The sequence below is a fragment of the Tympanuchus pallidicinctus genome, unplaced genomic scaffold, assembly GCF_026119805.1.
Source record: "Tympanuchus pallidicinctus isolate F22 unplaced genomic scaffold, pur_lepc_1.0 scaffold8, whole genome shotgun sequence".
In the NCBI taxonomy this organism is placed as follows: Eukaryota; Metazoa; Chordata; class Aves; order Galliformes; family Phasianidae; genus Tympanuchus; species Tympanuchus pallidicinctus.
In genome coordinates this window covers 39,495,614-39,516,824 of record NW_026294802.1, presented here as the reverse complement: position 1 = coordinate 39,516,824, position 21,211 = coordinate 39,495,614, and the positions used below count along the sequence as shown (strand labels likewise).

The 21,211-nt window shown below is 35.8% G+C and overlaps 1 protein-coding gene across 6 annotated transcripts in view; it reads left to right on the top strand.

The window, feature by feature from the left end:
• The window catches only part of CTTNBP2 (cortactin binding protein 2), a 123,999-nt gene that overhangs the window by 78,905 nt on the left and 23,883 nt on the right, over nucleotides 1-21,211 (top strand). For all 6 annotated transcript variants that reach the window (XM_052667910.1, XM_052667913.1, XM_052667911.1 and 3 more), the window contains 5 exons: nucleotides 938-1,162; nucleotides 6,046-7,708; nucleotides 13,276-13,479; nucleotides 18,776-18,875; nucleotides 20,510-20,660. In XM_052667910.1, the coding sequence (XP_052523870.1) occupies nucleotides 938-1,162; nucleotides 6,046-7,708; nucleotides 13,276-13,479; nucleotides 18,776-18,875; nucleotides 20,510-20,660 (2,343 nt within the window). The remainder of the gene's footprint in view (nucleotides 1-937; nucleotides 1,163-6,045; nucleotides 7,709-13,275; nucleotides 13,480-18,775; nucleotides 18,876-20,509; nucleotides 20,661-21,211) is intronic.

Here is a 21,211-nt window from a genome sequence, read left to right as displayed (position 1 = left end):
TCACTTCCAAAGTTTGTACTCTAAGCTTTGGCTCGCTTCCTTCTGCTTTCTGTTACACGTGCAAGCATGAAAACAGCAAAATCTTTAGATTTAGAATAATTCTGTTGTTTGGATTTCTTCTTTTGTTTTATTTCATAAATTAGATGAGACTTAGGCCTGGTGTTTTGGAACAATATTTTCTATTAAAAAAAATTGTAAGTCAGTACTGATCTGTGGCCTTCTTATGTAGTGTGTATTAAATGTATCAAAATACCTTATCTGAAATTGATCTTGTTGGGCTAAAAAAACAAAACTCTGTCAAGCAAAATTACATCCAGTCTTTATTATGTAATATTTTGATTTTCTAAAAGTAGCATGGTACCATATTTGGAAATATAATTGTGCTGTTTAATAATAGTTTGTAGAAACACCTGATATTGAGCTTTTCTTGAGCAAAGATTTGGGAAGGGTCTTGGTGACATTTTTGCACTCTGCTTCTCTGAGATTGTTTCTTATGCAAATCTCTGTATGTATGAGGATACCATCAATTCCTCTTTAATTTTAAAAATACTTATTTTGTTATTGCAAAACATGCTTCAGGTGTTTAGTGCTTGCCTTTACCTAACATTTTAATACACTGAAGTAGGAAACTGTTTTGGAATCTTTGTTCTTCCCTTAACCTCTCAACATGTCAAGCTTCTGATACTTCTGAAACTGTTCCAAAGTGAAATTTCTCTACTAAATTGAGAAGCAGAAGTTTTTACTTAGCAAATTGTATTGACTGTAATGAAATGTTTGCAGCACATCAGCCCAAGTCTATTAGAAATTGTAAATACCTAAAGAAAATATTTTAAAAACATTAATTTCCTGGTTGTTAAGGTCTGTTCTATGTGTAGTTGTATTCCAAAGAATGCATTTAGTTTTATTCCCTTATCTTGTGTTTTTTTTCTTTTATTAGGCACGGCGCAAGGAAGTTTTTATCCAGGAACGATACGGAAGGTTTAATCTGAGTGACCCATTCCTGGCTCTTCAGAGAGATTTTGAGGCAGGAGCTGGTGAGAAAGAAAGGAAGCCAATCTGCATGAACCCGCTGTCCATTTTAGAAGCTGTTATGTCTCACTGCAGGAAAATGCAAGAGAGAATGTCAGCTCAGTTGGCTGCTTCTGAAAACAGACAAAAGAAGGTAGCCTATTACCAACCTTTTTTTCCTTTTCTCCTCCTGATTTGTTCTTTCATGTCAATTTTTAATTTGCGCCTCTGCCTGACTTCATTATCATCACGAGTCTTGAAAATTTATTGCTTAATTGTCATGTATAGTGAGGTGCTAGTTTTCTGCTGATATTTTATGTGTACACCTCATGTGTTCCATAAATCTAGCTCTAATCACGGAATAAATCAGATAGAACCAGTGGAATCATAGAAAAGAGCAACCCTGTATATGCACACTGGAGAGACCCTGACTTATCCTGGGCAACCCACTCTAGCTCTCACTTTCTGAGTGGGAAGTTGGAGCAGATGACCTCCAGAGGTCCAACCTCAACCAGTCTGTGATTCTGTGACAGCTCCTGCACAGTTTGGTTAATTTCTTGTTTCAGTGCATAGCCAGAAGTCCCTCCGTGTGCATATGTTTTTCATCCATCTTTTTAGAAAGAGGCTCTTGGAGTATGGAAGTACGAATGCATGTAAGATGACCTTGTGTATTAAAAATGTATCTCAAAGTCAGGATATTGCTATGTAAATTTTATTAGCAATGTCTAAATCTACAGGTACAAAAAAAGGAAGCTTTTGTCCCTTGTTTCCTAGAAGAAAACACAATTTTTTTTTCCCTTAAACCATTATTTTAAATAGCTCAATCTTTATTTTGTAGTTTTTCTTACCTTCAAAAATACTTACACTTCTATTATGCATAATTCTAAAGTTTAGAATTTTTAAGCTAAACTTGAAAACTATTCTTGAAGAGAAAAAAAAAAAAAAAAAAAGTATTGCTTTTAAACTTTTTTTATTCCTATAACAAATAGGAAATTTGAGTGAGAACAGGACTTGAGCTGGCTGGTATTAAACAAGCATGCGTGTGACTTACATCTTCCTCTTTAAAATCCAAATAGAGATACTGCTTGACCAGGGCATCCTCTTAAGCTTTTTGGTTTGTAGCAACAGTTGTCATTTCTTTCAGTCATCTCCATTAACCCCTATGTAACCTATTCATTCATTTTTTTACATTCCCTTGGTTCCTCATTTTCCTGTCCGCCATCTCTTAAAACCCTTTTTGTAGAAGATAATAAAGGTATTTGGAGGGATTTCTAGAATTGTTCAACAAAATATGGTGACCCTGTGTAAGAAAAAAAGAAAAATTAAGCCCAGACAAACGTGACCTAAATATACAGCCAGCTGTACTTTCTCTAAGAGTGGTTCTTCCTTCTCTGAGATATGTGATGCTTCTGTCTTTCTGTTTCAAATTGCCTCGCACTCACTCATACCAAGTGATGAGGTGTTTGTACAGCTGTGCTTATTTTCTATGGATATTACTGGAATCAAGCAGGCTCACAGTGAGCTCTTTTTTGTGGAGACTTACTGCTCATGCGTATAGTGACCCTAAAACATTCTTTGAATAAAATAATTATTTGATACTAAAAAGTCAGAACAATGTGCAAGGATGGTCAAATGAAAATGAAGGGGTGAACAAATGACTATGAGACACAAGCTTCCCTTACACCAAATATTTAACCCTAGATGTCATCTGCTTTGTGTAAAATCTTGAGCCCCTTCCATCTTTTCCTATGCCTTTCCTGGAGCTACTGACAAAATTCATTTTGGGGTTTCCTAGAAACTCAAAACGATCAGAGTTGACAGGTTCTTGATCTGTCAAGTGTTGGCAGGTAAGTTAGTACTGGGATGCATGCTCAAAGCTGGACTTCTTGATTGGAAGAGGACTGTTGATGTGATTCAGTCTAACTTTGTGCTTAAAGCAGCTTATCCAGCAGTACACTTGGTCATCTGTGAACTTGTCTACATGAGTCCTGAAAACTCTCAAGAAGGGCAGTATTACAGGCCTTCTGCACTACCATCATTTTGAAGAATGTCTTAAGGGGAAATCTTTCATGTTAGCTTTTAATGAGGTTCAGCCTGCCACTACCAAGAAGAATTTGGTTTTGCCATTGTTTTAATAACCCTTCAAGAAGTAGTATGCTGCTACTAGTTCCCTTAGTCTGACTTTTACTAGACTAAGCAAGATCCCTTGGCCTTTTCTGACAAAGCATGTCTCTCATGTTTAAAAGACCTTTGCTGTTTTTTCACTGGTTCCTGTTAATTTTCTCAGTAGACCTTCCATACTTCTTTTCAGAAACTTCTTGAGCACATTTCCAAGTATTTGTATTACTGATAAAACTTAACGTATGCAAACAGTACACTTCACAAAAAAAAACATTTCAGTTCATAAACTCATAATGAATCACAGCTAGTTTCAAATCTGTCATCTAAAGGAAAAAAGTACTGGGTAAATATTACCAGGTTTTGTTTGTTTGTTTTGGCTTGTAGCTTTTTATTATTATTATCCAGGAAGATACAGCCAAAAGAATGGGGTGGAGGGAGATAAAGTAGAATGAGAAACTATTTCCTCTAATGCTGCTACTGCTGATTTGAAATCAAACACACAGGATCCATGTATTTATGTCAGGAATTCTTTATTTTATATTCAGTGCTTTTAGAAAACCAGTCTCTCTTATGAAAATAAGACAGTGATGTCCATTGTAATTTATGGTTTATACATGGAATAATAGAAAATATTTATTCCAATTTTTCACCATAATCTCATTGCAATTTCAAGCTTTTAAAAATATATACATTTGCCATGTTTTTCTTACTAGCTTTAGCAAAAAAGAAATTGCCAGATATTTCCCTGTCACTTAGTGGCTGTGGTTGTCCATGAGGACTAGTCTTGCAGAATTTGAAAAAGACACTGAAATGTCTGTGAAAACCTGAAAGGAATCACTCCTAAGTAAGTTTCATTGTGATACCTTCTTAATTTAGTTTGCACTGTGTTGATTAACCTGGGATGAAGCTGTAAATCTACAGTGGAGCTCTTGGAGCTCTTCTCCCACAAAACTTGATGTTTACAACGTAGATATAATTTCCCATAGTGATTTTCTCTTCACTTGCTGTTTTTTTTTTTGTTTTGGTTTGGTGAAGTTTCTTCCTGGAATAATACTATTACTAAAATATTGTGCAGAAGTGTTGCCATTACCTGTCGATGCTGATTTGTCACCAAACAGGACAACATTTTTAGCTGTAAATGAATTTCAGACGTATTCTCCACAATAGTGTGGAAAGCATTTCCAGAGCTAAGAAATTTCATCTTCTCTTGTAAAGGAGAGGGAACAGTGTGCTATAGCAACAGGCTTCTGACAAACTGTTAGATTATAGAGCATAGGGATTTTGTTTGTTTTCTTTGCCTTGAAGAATGGGTGGGGATACTGCTGGTGGTTTGGGGGTTTTCTTTTTTTTCTTTTTTTTCTTTTTGGAAAGGGGGGAAGGTTTTCTGTCTTATTTTCTTCCAGCAACCAAGAAAAATGTTATGCAGTGATAGAGAGTGAAGATATACCCTAACTATGACCAGTCCCCTACACCATCTTGTTTCTCACATTACTGTTTGCAGTGAAAATAGTACATGATACTGGCTTAAAATCTGAAATGAGTATCAATTTGACCAGAATACTGAAATCTGAATCAATACTCTCAGTCTTTCTCCATCTATTGAAGTGAAACTTTAATTCCAAGTATGGTCTTAAATATATTTGCCACATCTTTCCTCAGTTGTTTTTTTTTTTTTAAACATTGAAACATTACTGTATTGTAGAAGCATGAAACAGTTTCCTGTTGCAGTCAAAATTAGATTGTTACGAGCACTTGACTTCTTTTAGGTGTCTGAAAGTATTTTCCAGAGTAGTAACAATGGCCACTAGAAAATGCGTGCTAGCGGTACTAGTTCTGAATTGTTCTTCCTGAATGGATCTCTGTGCATGTATTAAGTAAAACTGATAAATCTGAACTGATATAAAGAGTACAGGAGAAGGAATGCTCACTGTTCTTTTCATTATCCGGATGAGCCATACGGGAAGCATCTGCATCAGTACGTGAAAGTAGGAATAGGAAGAACAAAACAACCAATTTTTCTTTTGTTGTAGTTTGTGTTTTCCTAGGCAATCTCTTATATACGTCAAACTAATTTGTGTCACCTTACTATTAGTTGCTATGTTATAAAAGGGAGCATTAATCTGTATTTTTCCAGTGCTTTTCAGTGACAGGGCCTTTGAATAAAAGCACAGTCAGTGGGTAAGATGAGTTAGAGGCGATGACTGTATGAATGAGTGGAAAGTTTATTCTCATCTGTTACTTGCACATAACAAGTAGTCTTCTGATCCTAGTCTACAGTGTAGTTTACATACATCGCAGATGTCAGTGAGACATACCACTGTTAGAAAGTACAGGAAGATATTTGTGTCTGTACTCAAACGTTTCTCTCAGAAATGAATGTATTGATGTAAATGTAAATAAATAAGATGGCCATTATGGGCATGAACTGCGCATTTCAACACTAATCTTCAGTCTGAGGAAGACCTAGAACCTAAGCCTTTCATTTCTGTGCTCAAAGTTTTTGTTTGAAGCTTGCTTCTTGCTTGTGGCTAATTCCTTTGCAGAGAAGAGGAATCTTACAAAGTAAAACAGGTTTGATCAGGTGCCTAATTTCAGTGCTTGCCTAATTTCTGGAGACCAAGCAGCTCCTCACTCGGAAATCTTGAGAATTTAATCAATTCATGGAGTCTCTATGTTATCAAAAGAAAAAAAAATAAAGATGACTTTACTTATCTCTGGAGAGCAATTCAGAGAGTATCTACATCTTTCTCTTGCTTTTAGACATTTTCATGAGAAACCATCAATCACTTTCCTGGGCAGACAGGTTCATTTCAGGTGTGCTCTCAAAGGTTAAAATATTAATCTCAAGTTAATAGTAGGTTATATTGAAAGTCTTCCTCTTGTTAATGCATTTTTTTTCTATGTGCTTTCTTACAGCTGGAAATGGAAAAATCTCAGTTACAGAATCTTGAGCTGGAGCACAAAAAGCTATCTGCTCGTCTTGAAGAAGAACGGGGCAAGAATAAGCACATAGTACTGATGCTAGTGAAAGAATGTAAACAGTTATCTGGACGAATTGTAGAAGAAGCCCAAAAATTGGAAGAAGTGATGTCAAAATTTGAAGAGGAAAAGAAAAAGGCTAGTGAACTGGAGGAGTCTCTTGCAGCTGAGAAACAAAAGAGTACTCAAATGGAAGCTCAGATGGAAAAGCAGCTGTCTGAGTTTGACACAGAGAGAGAGCAGTTGCGTGCCAGACTTCATAGAGAAGAAGCACACACCAGTGACCTCAGAGAAGAGAGAGATAAAATGATAAAAATGATTGAGCAATTAAAGAAGGAGAATGAGAGTAAAGCTAATCTTTCTCTTAAAAATAAAGATAAAAATAAAGATAGGAGTTTTGTTTCTGTTTCTGTTGAAACAGAAGAGTCAGTTTCAAGAACTATTGCCTGCCAAACAGATCCTGTAGCAGTAGACAGTAGTGCTGAAAATACAAAGAAGTTGCCTTTGACTGTATCTGTGAAGCCTTCTGCAGTGAACCCCTTAGTGTCTGGCAATACAAAAATGAATGTGTGTGCTAATGCAGCATTCGTGAAGCCTGTCATTGATAGGCAATCTTCACATAATGAACTTGTCCCTCCTGCAACTCCTGTTCTTACACAGAGTCCAAACAGAGTTGAGGAAAATGGACCAAGTACAGGCCTAGCACCTGATTTACCAAGTAGCACTTCCCCTCTTTCAAATAGCACTTCCCTTTCCACTCCTTCTGCACCAACTGTCGCAACTCAGAATTACTCGCTGACTTCATCTATGCACAGTTTGCATTCCCCATCTGCCAGCACTACCAGCCAGCCAGGCCTAAATCCACGAATCCAAGCAGCTAGGTTTAGATTTCAAGTAAATGCTAACGATCCAGACCAAAATGGAAACACAACCCAAAGCCCTCCCTCGAGGGACGTATCCCCTACTAGTCGTGACAACCTAGTTGCCAAGCAAGTAGCTCGAAATACCGTGACCCAAGTCCTTTCGAGATTTACAAGCCCTCAGAGCAGCGCTCCAGTGCGCCCTGGGGTGTCACATTCAGTGGATGCTGGCACCTACCCCCCAGTCGGTAGAATGAATTTAAAGACGCCTAGCGTATCAAGAGTCGACAGAGGAAATCCTCCGCCTATTCCTCCTAAAAAACCAGGGCTTTCGCAAACTCCTTCACCGCCACACCCACAGCTAAAGGTTTTAATGGATAGTAGTCGATCCCCAAATACAAGTGCAAAAACTGATAGCAAAACTGTGACCTCACCTCTTTCAAGTTCACCACAAGGAATCAGGGTAATAAATGAGGAAATTATTTCTAAGTCCTCACCTCAGCTGCCACCAAAACCTGCTATAGATTTATCTGTGGCACCTGCAGGCTGTGCCATTCCAGCCGTAGCCACATCTCAGGTGGGTGCCTGGCCTTCCCACTTCCCTGGACTGAACCAACCTGCATGTTCAGAAAATTCCTTTGTCATTCCCACCACCATTGCCTGTAGCTCCTCCATAAACCCTGTTAGTGCTTCATCCTGTAGACCATGTGATTCAGACAGCCTCCTGGTAACAGCATCAGGTAAAGGGATTGATATGCTACAAACTATCTCCCTCTAAAGTAATGTTTTGTTTTTACTCTAAATCTCTCATTTGCTACATTTACTTTTTTTTTTTTTATATAGCTTTCTTTGTTTATTTTCTAAGCACTGAAATTTACATTTATATTTTTTCCACTTTCCAGGGGTATGGGAGTTCTTCTGCATGATTAATTAGTTTGCTTCCTCAAGGAAGTCTCCAAATTGAACGTTTTGTTGTTTTGATTTTTTTGCTTGTTTTTGCAAATAAGCTGTAGATTTTGAAATGCTAAATAAGCTACCTTTCTGATGTTATTTTGAGCTATAAAATGCTTTCTTAGTCTGAAATAGTGTTTTGAACATGATTCTGCTGATGATCTTCGATGGAATATGTATTTCAGTGCCTTTCAGTGCTTTGTGAGCCTTTCAGAAAATAGGGCATAGCTGGGACTGATGTGTTCTTTTCCTGTAGTATTAAGTGGTTGCAACTTAAGATATATTATTGCCTGGATAACAGTGCAGTTCCAAATATATCTCTTCATACCTATAGAAGTATATATATGTATATATATTTCCATTTTTCTGTAGGCTTTTTGTAGGTGTTTATAGTAGTAGCCTTTATAAATAATTGTAGGTAGTATCTCCCAGATTCACTTCAACTGGTATCTGCAAGGATTTAATGTTGGAGAAAGTTAAAATCTCAATGTTACGTTAGCAGTCCAAGTTTGGGGTCAATGCATGTATCTGCTATTCATTTTGCATTGTGGTGGTCTAATGGCAGCTTCAGCATATCTTAATGAACAGCTAAATGAGCAGAGACAGCTTTAATGTATGTTTGAGTTCATGTCCTTGATAGGGTCAGTACTGCTGAAAGATCAGGTAAAAGACCCTCTTTGCCCTCACTTCTGCAGTGAGAAGGCAGCTGCACAATTTTGGAGCACTTCAGATGCAAAAAAATCTTCGTTAACATTGAAGAATGTTTCAGCAGTCTGAAAAACTTCATGTGGTTATTTTCAGTTCAGTTACGGTCCTTTAGTCCCTTTAGTCCCCTAGTGACTTCGGTACCTTTATCTTACCTGTAGGGAATGAACTTCTCCCCACAGTACAGTTGGTGTGCTTCCATTTGATAGAGAGACCGCTTTTTATGGGTCGTCACCCTGGTGAGGCAGTTGAACTAACTCTGGTTCTTGGGGAAACTGTTTTGAAAGCAGCACGATTATATATACATGGATATATGTGATATATATATATATATATATATGATATATATACATGGATATATGGATGGATATACAATTATATCCAATTGTAGTGTTTTATGTGTTCAGATGGTCTTTTGTGATTTAGGTTTTAGTTACTATTCATTTGCAATCAAAAGGATAGAATCAGTTTTAACCATTTTGGCCATGGCAGGGGGTTGAAGCTCCATGGTCTTCAAGGTCCCTTCCCAGCTAAGCTGTTCTATGAATTAACCTTGTAATCCTTGTTCTGAACATTTGACACTTCATGTTTTGTAAATTGCACTTCTTTTTGTGAAGCTTTGCAATTCCAAGTGGGAAATGTGTCCCATCATCAGAAGTACACAAAGAATGGTTGCTTACACTCCAGCTGGTGGTCTATTCTTTTACTTTGTTGCTACAGAGCTGTGGTTTTAATGTCTCCTTTACCAGCATACAAAATAAGGCAGAAAAAAAACTGTACTAAATTTGTCTGTAATATTCAGGTACTCCTTTATCTTTAACCCAAACTTAGATTTGATTGAATTTATTTTCAATCCCAGATTATTTATTTATTTATTTATTTAAAGGGAATTTAATCTATTTTGGCTGTGTTCTTGCAAACTGCACTAGAACTGTGTAGACCATGAGCAAGGTATAGTATACAAATATGGAAAGATATTTCCCTCAAATTTTATGCCTAGGAAAAAAATAGATTTGATAATTATATGTGGAAATAGATTTTGCCTTAGGAAAAAAAGAGGACTAAATTTAATTATACTATTTTAAGTAAGATAAAGTGGCCAGTTATGCCTGAGTTAATGTCACTCATTCACTCTTTTTTCAGTTTCTTTTTAGAGCATGTTCTTTCTGAAACTACTTTCTCATATCTGCATTTTCATGCCCTCTAGCCACAGATTCAATTACTTATATAAATTTTCTGATTGGTTTCAGTCTTTTATTTACTTTTTTTTTTTCCTTCCCAGAAAGTGTTTGGAATTTCAATTTTGCTTTCATTTAAAGCAGAACATAGTGAAATCCAATTCATATTTTATTGTATAGGAAGTAATGAGCTTTAGTCATTATTAGTTAATATTTAAGAAAATACGCAAAAGATTTAACAAATTAGAAAGCACTGAAGGTATCTTTGTTTTTAAATGTTTGTTTGTTGACTTACTACGGAGTCAGAAGAATTGATAATAGCATAGTTACTAAGGTATTCCTTTTATTAATTTGAAAACTGTCCTAGCTAGTCAGATTGCTTTAAGAACCTGTCAGTAGCATGATTTTCAATAAAGAAGTGCCTTGGTTCTAGAGAGAGCAAGCATTAGGAGAAAATTGGAAATGTGAGCACAGATTGTTTCAGTTACACGTTCTCTTGAATTAATGCTATGGTATTTGCCTTTAAATGTGAGGCAAATATAAATGTGTTGCCCTTTTCATTCCCAGTAAGGAAGGATGCCAACTTTTGTCATTAACGTTGACCAGACTGCACAGCAAGAAATTACAATGAACATTTATGGCCTGATTCGAAATCTGTGACAGTGTTTTCATTAACTTCAGCAGCCTTTCAACTGGTGCCAAAGTGCTTCTGCTCTGTTTGGATTCCTACTTTTCAATGGCTGCAAGACTTCAAAATGGGAACAAATCTAGGCAGTTGGATTTTCATACCCCTGGGATTTCTGCTTTCACTTTCTTCTTGGTTTTGCGCTTTTTGTGTCACTCTTCACTGATGTATGTTTTTTATTTTGCTCATTTCTATAATGATTTCTATGATTATTCTCTCTATACAATTGGCTTAGAAGATAAAAGTGGGGGATGAGATACTGATCTGGGCTCTGAAATTAACCACCTCCACATTCTGAAGCTGATGCCAGAAGCTGTTTTTGTCTGTCCCTCTGCCCTTCATCACTGCACGTTCTACACGCTTTCACAGATGCTTCACATTTCCTAACTTTTTGTTTCTGTGATGATGGACCTGTAATAATGGTTATTAGTATTTCTGATGTCGCTTTTTTTTTCCTGGATGAATGCAGCATTGTTTTTGTTTACACTGATGATAGAAGATAAACTTACCTTGTTATCCAGTTCTCATATTTTTCTGTGAAAAGATTCCATCCAGTGATAACTTAGTATAGTGAATTTCATCATTCAATTGCAACATTGTTTTGGTGGTTGTTTTTTTTTTTTTTTTTTTTTTGCTATTTCTATTAAGGCCTAAAAAAAAGAAAAGAAAAGAAACACACCTTTTTCAATAGTGAAGGATTCCCAGCAGTATTATTCCCAAACTGCTTTGCAGAATAAAGTTCCTGCTGATAGTTTAGTGTCAAGCTCACCAAACTGCCGCAGGTAATTCCAGTACAAACGAAATTAAGTTATAAAATGAAAGCAGAAGCTTGAACGAACACTATCAGTATTTGGAGTGTCACACAGGCAAAGCTGGCTATCATTAACTACCATGCCAAGGGAGTAAAGAGTAAATATGAACTGCTGCTTTAAAGACATTGATGTATATGAACAATTAGCACAATTCGTTTCAAAAAATGATGAGAGATAGGAAAAATAAAAGCATTTTTTACAGTAGAGAGGATGAACAGAAGTTATTTTTCAAACCTTCAGCATTTTGTCGGAGTCAGCTGTTGTCAAATGTCAGAACTGTAAATGCAGTGCATTTTACCACTTAAAATATGTAGTTTGCTTCATATGTTCCTTCCTTAACTTTTTCACATGTTTGGAAAATGTTTAAAATTCCCTAAATATCAGAAAAACAAATATTAATGAAGGTATTGATAGTCAGAAAGAAACTCCAGAATTGAAGTTGTATAAAGATGGATGGAATTACATTCAGAGATTATCAGCAGCTTCAAGCTGGGTTTGTAACTTAACTCCGTAGTTGTACTGATGACTTTTTGTAAGTCATAATTAATATGAATTCTATATTAATAAGTTGAATAATAAGCTAAACTTGTGGTAATACTGCAAATACGCTTCCTTTACATACTAAGCTAGTGAACTTAATTGGAAATGACAAATTCACTTGCTTTTAAAACAAATAGAAGATACTCTTAGCACTTATTTTTGTTGTTTTAAACAGGGGTTTAAAAGAAAGCTATGCATTCTTTATTAACTCAGATGAGGGCTTGTGTAACTCTGGATGTTAATTAAATTTGCTCAAAACTTCCCACACCTTTTTACATCTGCAGAATTCTTCTGGATTAAATTTTGGTTTTTTTTCTGAAACATGGAGCAGATCATCCCAGAAAGCTGCTTTTCTGCTATATATGTTAAAGGTTGGGTAGCACTTACTCAGCTCGGTGGAGCTGGAAGTAATGCTCTGCCAGCTCTACTTTAGTGTTGAGTGTCACTGAACCTCAGTAAAGTCTGGGCAAGTTTGCCTTGTATTGTCAGATCTCAGTCTCAGATCCTAGCTTGTATTTGCCTGCAGAACACAAATTAAACCTACTTACCTAAGAGAGAAATAGAATGTGCATTTTCTAAAGGGAATAGTTAAAATAAGAAAAGATCTTTCTTCTATTTTCTATTGCAGTCCTGGGTCAAAGAAGAATCCACAATTTTTTTAATACATTATGCAAAAAACTTCATATTCTTAACAAACTCCCTACTAAAACTCAAAATTAATGGACGCAACATTTAACCAAGATAACTCCTAAGCTTTTATAGCTTTGAATTGAATATTGTCTTTGAGCTGGGTGGCTCGGAAGCTTTCACAAGTAAATTTTATATAGCCTCTCTCATTCACATATTGTTTACATATTGCTGAGTAAAATATTACCTTGAAGCATAGCTCAGTATTTATTTCTGCAAGTTTTTTTTTTTTTTTTTTTCCCCTCTGCAAAGTTACTTTAAGTTATTAAGGGCTCTTTGCATCATTTGTTTATATAGCAGTGGGTGAGATATAAATACTGACGTTTGAGCTAAGACTGTAAGGGAAGTGAATGCATTTTATTTTAGAAACTTTTTCTTGGCTACTTAAAAAAAGCTAAAAGCCTTTGCAACATATCAGTAATTCACTTAAAGCTTATAAAAATTTCAGTAGTTTCTTAATTTTGTTTGTTATAATTTTGGCAGACATCTAGTTGCTACAGTTCATAACAAGATTTATGTTAAATTGCTGAAATGAAATCTTGTTTGCATTAACATCTGGTCACCCCTGTACACAGTATTTATTTTTCAGACTACCTTCTAAAAGACAAAGCATCACCACATAACTTGAGCTAAACTAACAAATCTTGTCATTTTGAAGATCATTCTTAACATTCAAAGGAACACAGAAAATGCAGAGCTTTTTTTTTTTAATTTGTCTTCCTTCTAACTTCTGTTGCTTTAACTCACAGGCTGGTCTTCCTCCCTAACCCCTTTGTTAACAAGCGGTGGTCCTGTCCCCCTGGGTGGCAGGCCCACCCTTCTTCACCAAGCTGCTGCCCAGGGAAATGTCACTTTATTATCAATGCTGCTTAATGAAGAAGGACTGGACATTAATTACTCTTGTGAAGATGGCTATTCTGCCTTGTATTCTGCTGCTACGAATGGACACACAGGTAAGCAATTATAAGATTTATTTATGTTCAGCACATTCACGTGAAATAGTAAAATCTTATTTCGTAAGTTTTTAATACTAAATTAACCAAATTTTGGATCTGTACCAAGTTACTTGGGAAACAAACTGTCTTCATTTTTAAACTTGATGAAATAATCTTAGTTCATTCTCTACATTCTACTGAAGTAGTTAGCAGTTTTCTTTCCCGTCTTTCCCAACCCTTGGTCTCAAGGTGGTAGCATCTGTTGAACCTCCCAGCAGGCAGCCTTCGTATTTTACAGGTAACTTTATAAAATGAGGAACATTGTAGTGAAAGATGTTTAATTGATACAAACTCTAAGCAATGATTTTTCTGACAATTAACACAAATCTTTTGAACAGCAGCTTTCTCAAAAATCAGTGTACAGTTAACTGTAGTTTTTCATACAGATTTAAAAGCCTGCAACCAAGAGCATTATGCTCATTTTTCAGCACTGAAGACAAAGTTCTTCAATACAAATGACTGAGATTTCACTAATTTTAGTAAGGTCTTGATTTTTTTCTGTAAGGCGAAACACACTGTCTTAAAGACCTTTGCATTCATGACTACTTTGTGACTTTATCTAACAGTGCATCTACCTGTGACATAATTAGAAATTTCTGACTCATTGTTTAAAACAATATTTGCAGAATTTTTTTTTTCTTTTTCTTCTGAAGCCTTTTTAAAGTCAGAGTGTAAATTGAGGTTCTCAAATCCATGCTTAGACAAATAGTATACATTTTTCTGATACATTCAAGGTTAATTGTGCTAGCAGACATAGGGACAGGAAGAATGTTCCTTGTGTCCATAATGTATTTTTTCTTTCTTTACTAAGTGCTATGATTTAGTTTCTAGAATCATCTGAACCTTTCTGCTTGACAGATATTTGCTGTTGCCTTGTGTTACAGTTGGTGTTAGAGCTGGAAAGATTAGCGTGGTGAAAATGGGAAAAGAAACAAACAGGGAAGGAATTCTTACCTGTGTCCAAAGATGGAGGTCTAAAGATGTAGGTTTATAGGAAAGACTCCACTGAGAAGGGCAGTCAGCCCTTAAATGGGGTCTAGGAAGTGACTTGCCTTCACCTGTGCTCTGTGGCTGACTCAGTCCTTTCCCTAGGTGTGCATCAGTGGTTAAGGCCATGACCCTTAAAATATTGGAGAAGTCCCTTTCTTTTATTTTCTTCTTGTGCAATTTATTGTTCTCAGTAGTAAGGGTCCCATTTTATCACAATGTGTGGAATTTTTTTTCCCCTCACTGAATGAATGTTCTGTGGATTCTTCTAGATGTCCTTGGGTGGTGTTTGTGGGTGACAGTGCTTGCTCTAATTTTTCTCTCGTCTTGTATTCCTAAGCTGTTTCCAAGCAAATACCCTGAATTTCAATTTCAATTACTAAACAGCTCTTACTGACAGCAAAAGCAATTTGTTTGCTTGTTTTATTGTGAAAATTTCAAATAACAGAGGTCCCTGAGTGATGGATGAAAACAAACACATGTACAGACATCCTATAGTTGTCGGTATCTTTTACATTTTAAGATAAAAATTATATTACAGTGGTTTTTAGCATTACACTTCCTTTTATAGTTTCAGGATGTGTGAAGTACTTTCATTTACAAATCATCACATTTTGGTGACTAAAATTGTATGAATTCTGAATGTATCACACAGCAACAGCATTTATGTCTTAATAGATTGTGTGAAAATTGAGAGTGATGTGAACAATTAGATTCATAGTATTTTTGGATAAAGATTTTTGTGTTTTGATATGTAATCCTTTGTTTGTTACTTGCAGTTTGTTCCAAAAAGCACAGATAAGATGCGGCTCTTCAAAATGCAGGCTTTAAATAGATGTAAATACATATAGACTTAAGAATTATAGGGATTAGTATCTTATTTTAAAAAGTCCTTTTTAATAGCTTTCTTAACTAAACAGCTGGGAAAAATAAAGGATGCTGATGTAATATTAAGAAGGATTAAACCATTTAATTTTACAAACTTTTTCACTGCATTAAGTAGGATTGTCAGTGGTAAATTGCTGTCTTTACAGTATTTTTTTCCCCTCCTCCTGTCTTTCTGTGAAAGACCTAACGCATACCCTTAACCTAAAGGGTAAGAACACCATGATTTGATTTATCGAAAATACTTTCAACCTGAAGTTAGTGACTAAATGGATTCAGTGATTTATGGGACTCCTTGTTTCCTCTAAATCAACTAAACAGATTTTTTTTTATTTCTCCTGGGAAATAGTTGGCCAGAAGAAAAGAGTAGCTCAGGATTTGTTAGGGGCTCCCATTCTGAGTACCCCTTCAGAAACAAACACTGTGTTTCAGAGTGTCTGGGAAGAGTAGAAAGCAAATGGTCTCCATGTGCTTTCAGTGAATAAATACAGTATTTAAGATCTGTGGCTAACTAAAGAAAGGTAGAGCACTCTGTAACCAAGACAGTGGCAGCTGCTGTTGTGTCCTTTGAGTTCAGTCTGTAGAGAAAATTGACAGCTATGCAATAAAAGAGAACACTCAAATGTTCTTTCTTAATCTGTTCTGTTTGCAAAATGTGTAGTTTTCCTGTTCATAAACAGTTGCCCTTTGAGAGCTGCAGATGAGATTTGTTTTTTCCCAGCACATGAAGTTCATAGCAGCTCCTTTTGTTTCTGTGCTCCCACAGTCCTGCGTTTTGTAGGTCTTGAGAGAGACAACTTCACTCTAAAAATATACATAAATACTTCCTTTGTGTTTGAATGAGTGCTGGGAAACTTGTTTTTTATGAGTTAGCCACCTAGCTGGGAGAACTGAACAGATTGTTCTGTCAGGCCATTTTGGTTTGATCCACTAAGAAAGCAGAAGTCACTTCAATCTGTGACACACTTGATAAAATGCACATTAGTGCACATGGGTAATACACAGAATCACAGAACTGTTTGAGTTGGAAAGGAGCATAAAGACGATCTTGTTCCAAGCCCCTGCCAAGAGCAGGGGCACCTTGAAGTAGGTGAAGTTGCCCAAAGCCTCATCTGTCTGCATATCTGAATAGCATTGGCAATTCTAACCATTCTCTGTCATATGTAAGGTTGCTGAGAAAAGGAGAAATAAATAGCAATAGTTCCCAATATAGAAATGTGAAGAGAATAATAATAATTATCCTATGTACTCAGCTATGTATTAGTTGTATACTTTTATGTATAATCAATTCTCTTCTGCCCTGCGTGTTTGGAGGCTGTGGTACGATGGTTGATAGGAAAAACTGGGAATGTGGGAAGTAGAAAGGAGTGAGGTGCAGACATACAGCTACAAGGTGTCAGCTCTGCCGAGCCGCTGGGTGCATCTGCAGCATCTTCCAGCACTCTGGAAGAACTATCTACTGAGCTTAGATGGAGAGCAGTAAAGTCTCCATGTGTTTGTGCTAAGGAACTTCCATGTTCTGCTTTTGCTTTGACCAAAACCTTTAACAACATCAGTGTCTGTCTTGTGCTTTCCCTTCTGATATATCCCCTGCACTGCTGATTGCTTCTATGGCAGACAGCAATGAACTGAAGTTAATGAGTTTGGGTAGACCCAAATTACCCTCCTCCAAATCCCAATCAAAAGTCCATCTAAAGGACTTAGGCTTCTTGGAGACTTTTGCTCTTTTATGTGATGTGCCATCAGAACAGGTTGTGTAGAGCTTGCTGGTTCGTGTGTTCTGCCTTCTGAAAGTAGCTATAATTCCTCATGCTTGCACCTGGCCCAGAGAATAAATGGCTCTTTTCAGTGATCTTCACCAGAAACAGAATTTTCACATAGATAAGCTACAACCTGAATGATCTGCCAATCAATAAGTGAGTTAACTGTACTTTTTTGGAAAGGTGGTCTTGTTCTGTGCAATCTTTGTTGCTTCTGCATGGCTAACATATGCTTTGTGAACAAATCAAAGAGTATTCTAGCCAAATGCAACTTTTTTTTTTAACAACCTTCAAAAACTTTAGAAGTTTGAGGCATTTTAGGATGTCAAGCAGGAATCTTTTTTTTTTTTCTTTTCAAGTTGACTGCTTAATGTAAGACTGAGATTGAAATAGAAAAGGGGAAAAATGATGTAATACTGAGTATTTTTTTCTGTTACATAGTGATGGAAAACTTTAATTACTAATTTCTTACCTGTGGGAAGAGCAACTAAGTTAACATATTAAGTTCTAGTAACTTGTCCTCACAAAACACCTTAAAAAAAAAAAAAAAAAAAAAAAAAAGGAGCCATTTCAAATCAGGTCACATATTTAAGAATCTTAATTTGCAGTATAATGACTTGCAGTGTTTTAGAATCTTACTTCTTAAATTGTTTGTTTAATCAGCTCCACAACATCCATGTTAAATATTTGAAAGAGTTGCAACAGGAGTTGAGTATGTTCAGAAACATTTTAGATGAGTCAGATTTCTAAGCAATTTTAAAAATATGTTTCTGGTATCTAGAGATAAACTTCACTATCAAAGCTCATCTCCAGGTTCTTCCTCAATTCTGTATGAGAAAGAATTAAGCTTGCTTAGAAATTGGGTCAAGAGTGAGAACTGTTGTTCAAGCTGAGTGTATTTTCAAAGTAGAAGTTTTAGCTAAAGACTTATTTTTCTGTAGAATGAATTTGAAGATTTTAGAGCAGATTTAATGTTTTCTTCAAACTTAATTGCATTACATTAAAGTTCAGTATATAGATGAACAGCAGTCCAATTGCTGTGTAATTAATTCTCTTAATTAGCCTTACCTATTATATTTAGCATGTAACTTTGGAAAAATTTGAGTCAGAAAGATTTGGGATTTGTTGTTGTTTTTTTGTTGTTGTTTTGTTTGTTTGTTTGCTTGCTTTTGTAAGCTGACCTTATTAGTCATTGCAGTTCTGTGTCAAAGTGTCCTAAAACAAGGCTGGTCGGCCTGCTGTTTGAGTTCCATGTAGCTTGTGAATGTTTCCAATTCAGCTGTCATTTTGGAGGTGTCAGTGTGACTGCTGGGTAATTCAAATTTCCAGCTTCAGCAGTACGGAAATGAGCTAACGTTATGGAGTTGCCATTAGTGGCAGTTAATGGGATAATCCATTACTGGGATCTGGGTTGAACCATTTTGCAGTAGAGTGGTGCATTTTCAGCTCCCTTCTGCAAATTCTTCCAGAGCTTCTACTTTGGTTCATTAAAATGTGGTGTATGGTTAAAAAAGACTGATGTCTGTTGCTCCAAGATAATGCTGCTCAAGCAGGTCTTATCTTCTGGTAGTTCTAACCACTTGTTTTTATTGCATCAGTTTGTGTTTATTCTCAATTTATAGATTGCGTGAGTTTGCTGCTGACTGCAGAAGCACAAGTTGATGCTGCTGATAAAAATGGCTTTACACCCTTGTGTTCAGCAGTTGCTCAGGGACATGTCAAGTAAGCCTTAACATTTTTCCCATCAGCTCTTACTCTAATTTATATGCACTTTACATTATGTTATATAGATTGTCATTAAAATGTGTTTACAGCTAAGAACACACAAGTATTTAAGTACCATTTATTGAAAGCAACTGCTCAAATTCATATTCACATATTCACATGCGTTTCTGGTTTTGATACTTTCCTTTTTCTTTGTTGTTTCCAATTGCAGCTCTTAAGGTTGCTGAATGTGTGCAGTCTTAGTAACCAAAATATGATACTAGTTTGCACAGGAGTCATGCCTTCAAATTTCTTAATTTTCTTCATGTTGTCAGCTACAATACAGGAATTCACCATAGGAGGAGAAAATAATTTTTTTAAGCATAGAGAACTGTAATTTGTCATATACAGAGACAAGAAAGAACATTTACCTAAGTGTTTGTATGAGTGATAGAATCAAATACTTTGAACAGTCAAAACAGATTTGGTTGTTGTTTTTTTTTAAGGTTTAAGTTTTCTTCATCTCAGTAAGTTTAAACAGGAAGTTATGTGTGAGTCAAACTTCTAAGAAGTTTTTCAAAATGTATTTACCATAATTTTTTGAAGCCCTTGTTTCAGAAAGATGGGTGTTCTATCACAGCATGATTGGAAAATTCTGTCATTTCTTTATACTGGGAAATAGTTTACAACAGTTTGTCCAGATGATTTGCTTTCCTCTTAAGTGGAGGAGCTGAAAGTTGACGCAGTGATTTTTTATTTTATTTTATTTTTTTCAGTTTTACTGTGTGTCATAGAATTGTAGGAAACAGAACTGGAAGTTGGAAGCAACTGCTAGATAACCTCTTCCAGAGCACTTTTATCCAGAAAAGAAAGTTGTCATAAGTGATTATATGGGTGTTATTTTATATTAAAACTCTTTTTGAACTGCAGAGAGAATAGACTAAAATTAATTTTTTTCTGAAGTCTTCAGAGATGCTGAGAAGAGGTAGGGAAAGAGGGCTAACCCTATTGGGAAGAAAACTGGGCTTATATGAGGAAATGCAGGATCTTGGATCCCGTGCAAGCCCCTGATGAGAATTAAGTTCTCTTGACCCCTCAACCTAGTCTTCTGTTCTATTGCAGTAGCTGCTACCAACACAACCTAAGACATCTTTCTGGGGTAGTTTCCATTTGCTGTCCCTTCTAGTTTACTTCTCTTCTGGTGGTATCTAAAGCTGGTCCTACCAAAAAACACAGCTACCAGGAGCTTGACGAGAGAAATTGGAGTTTCTGGGTGCCTGTTTGTTTGTTTTCTTTTTAAAACTATTTTAAAAATCAGTAGTCAGGAAAGAAATGCTGCTTTATTGGTCATCTGTCAAAAAGTTTTTATTGGCCCTTTGAAATGAAATGTTTTAAATTGACATTTTAAAATTATATGCACAGTAGTTTAATATTTATGGGTTTAAAGTAGTCCAGTTCATTACTGTACCTGATATAAAAGTATCCCATATGCCTACGTATGTATGTGTATGTGATTGGTAAAATCATGGGCTGATCTCCATCTATACAGTTGGTATTTTGCCCTCTTCAAATTACATATTTAGGTATTCTAAGTTCTAATGATTTTGAATGTCAAATACAGGATAATTTTACTACCTTATTGTTTGCTGTAGGTGTGCAGAATTATTAATTATGTATCAGGCTGATATTAACCATGCTGCTGAAAGAGGACAGACACCTTTGTACCTGGCCTGCAAATATGGAAATAATGATTGTATTAAGCTCTTGTTGGAAAGAGGAGCGGATCGAACAGTAAAAACCAGTGTAAGTCAAAATAGTTTGTAAAGTTAGATTACACTGTACAATAATTGCAAACCTAGAAAAAAATTACGTTATTTATTCAAAGTTTTCTTTAAATCTTAAAAATATAATGTAATTTGAAATTAGTATCATGGTTTTGCATCATACTTTCTTTTTTTTAAGCTGTATATTTTCTATAAAATCTCCTAAAGTACACAAGTTCCTTATGATTTTAGTTATGTCAGCTTCAGCCTGTTGCAGCTTCAGTTTGCTGCAGCACCAGATATACAAAACAGAACTCTTCTGCTTTGTAGTATGAACTATTTTTATGGTGCAGAGTTAGAATTTTCTTCCATTTTTTATGTTACGGTTAATTATTCTTGCCTTTGAAGGAAGCCCACCAAAATTTGCTAGCCAATATTATAAAGCCTAATGTATTGTAAATGAAAGAATATGGCATAAGGAAATGGAGAAAGGGAGGATAATTGTTTCAAAGTTAACATCTAGGTACTGCTCTCTTCTGCTACTTTCTTGAAATTTTTCTGAAGATTTTTAAGTAAGTGTGACAATAAATG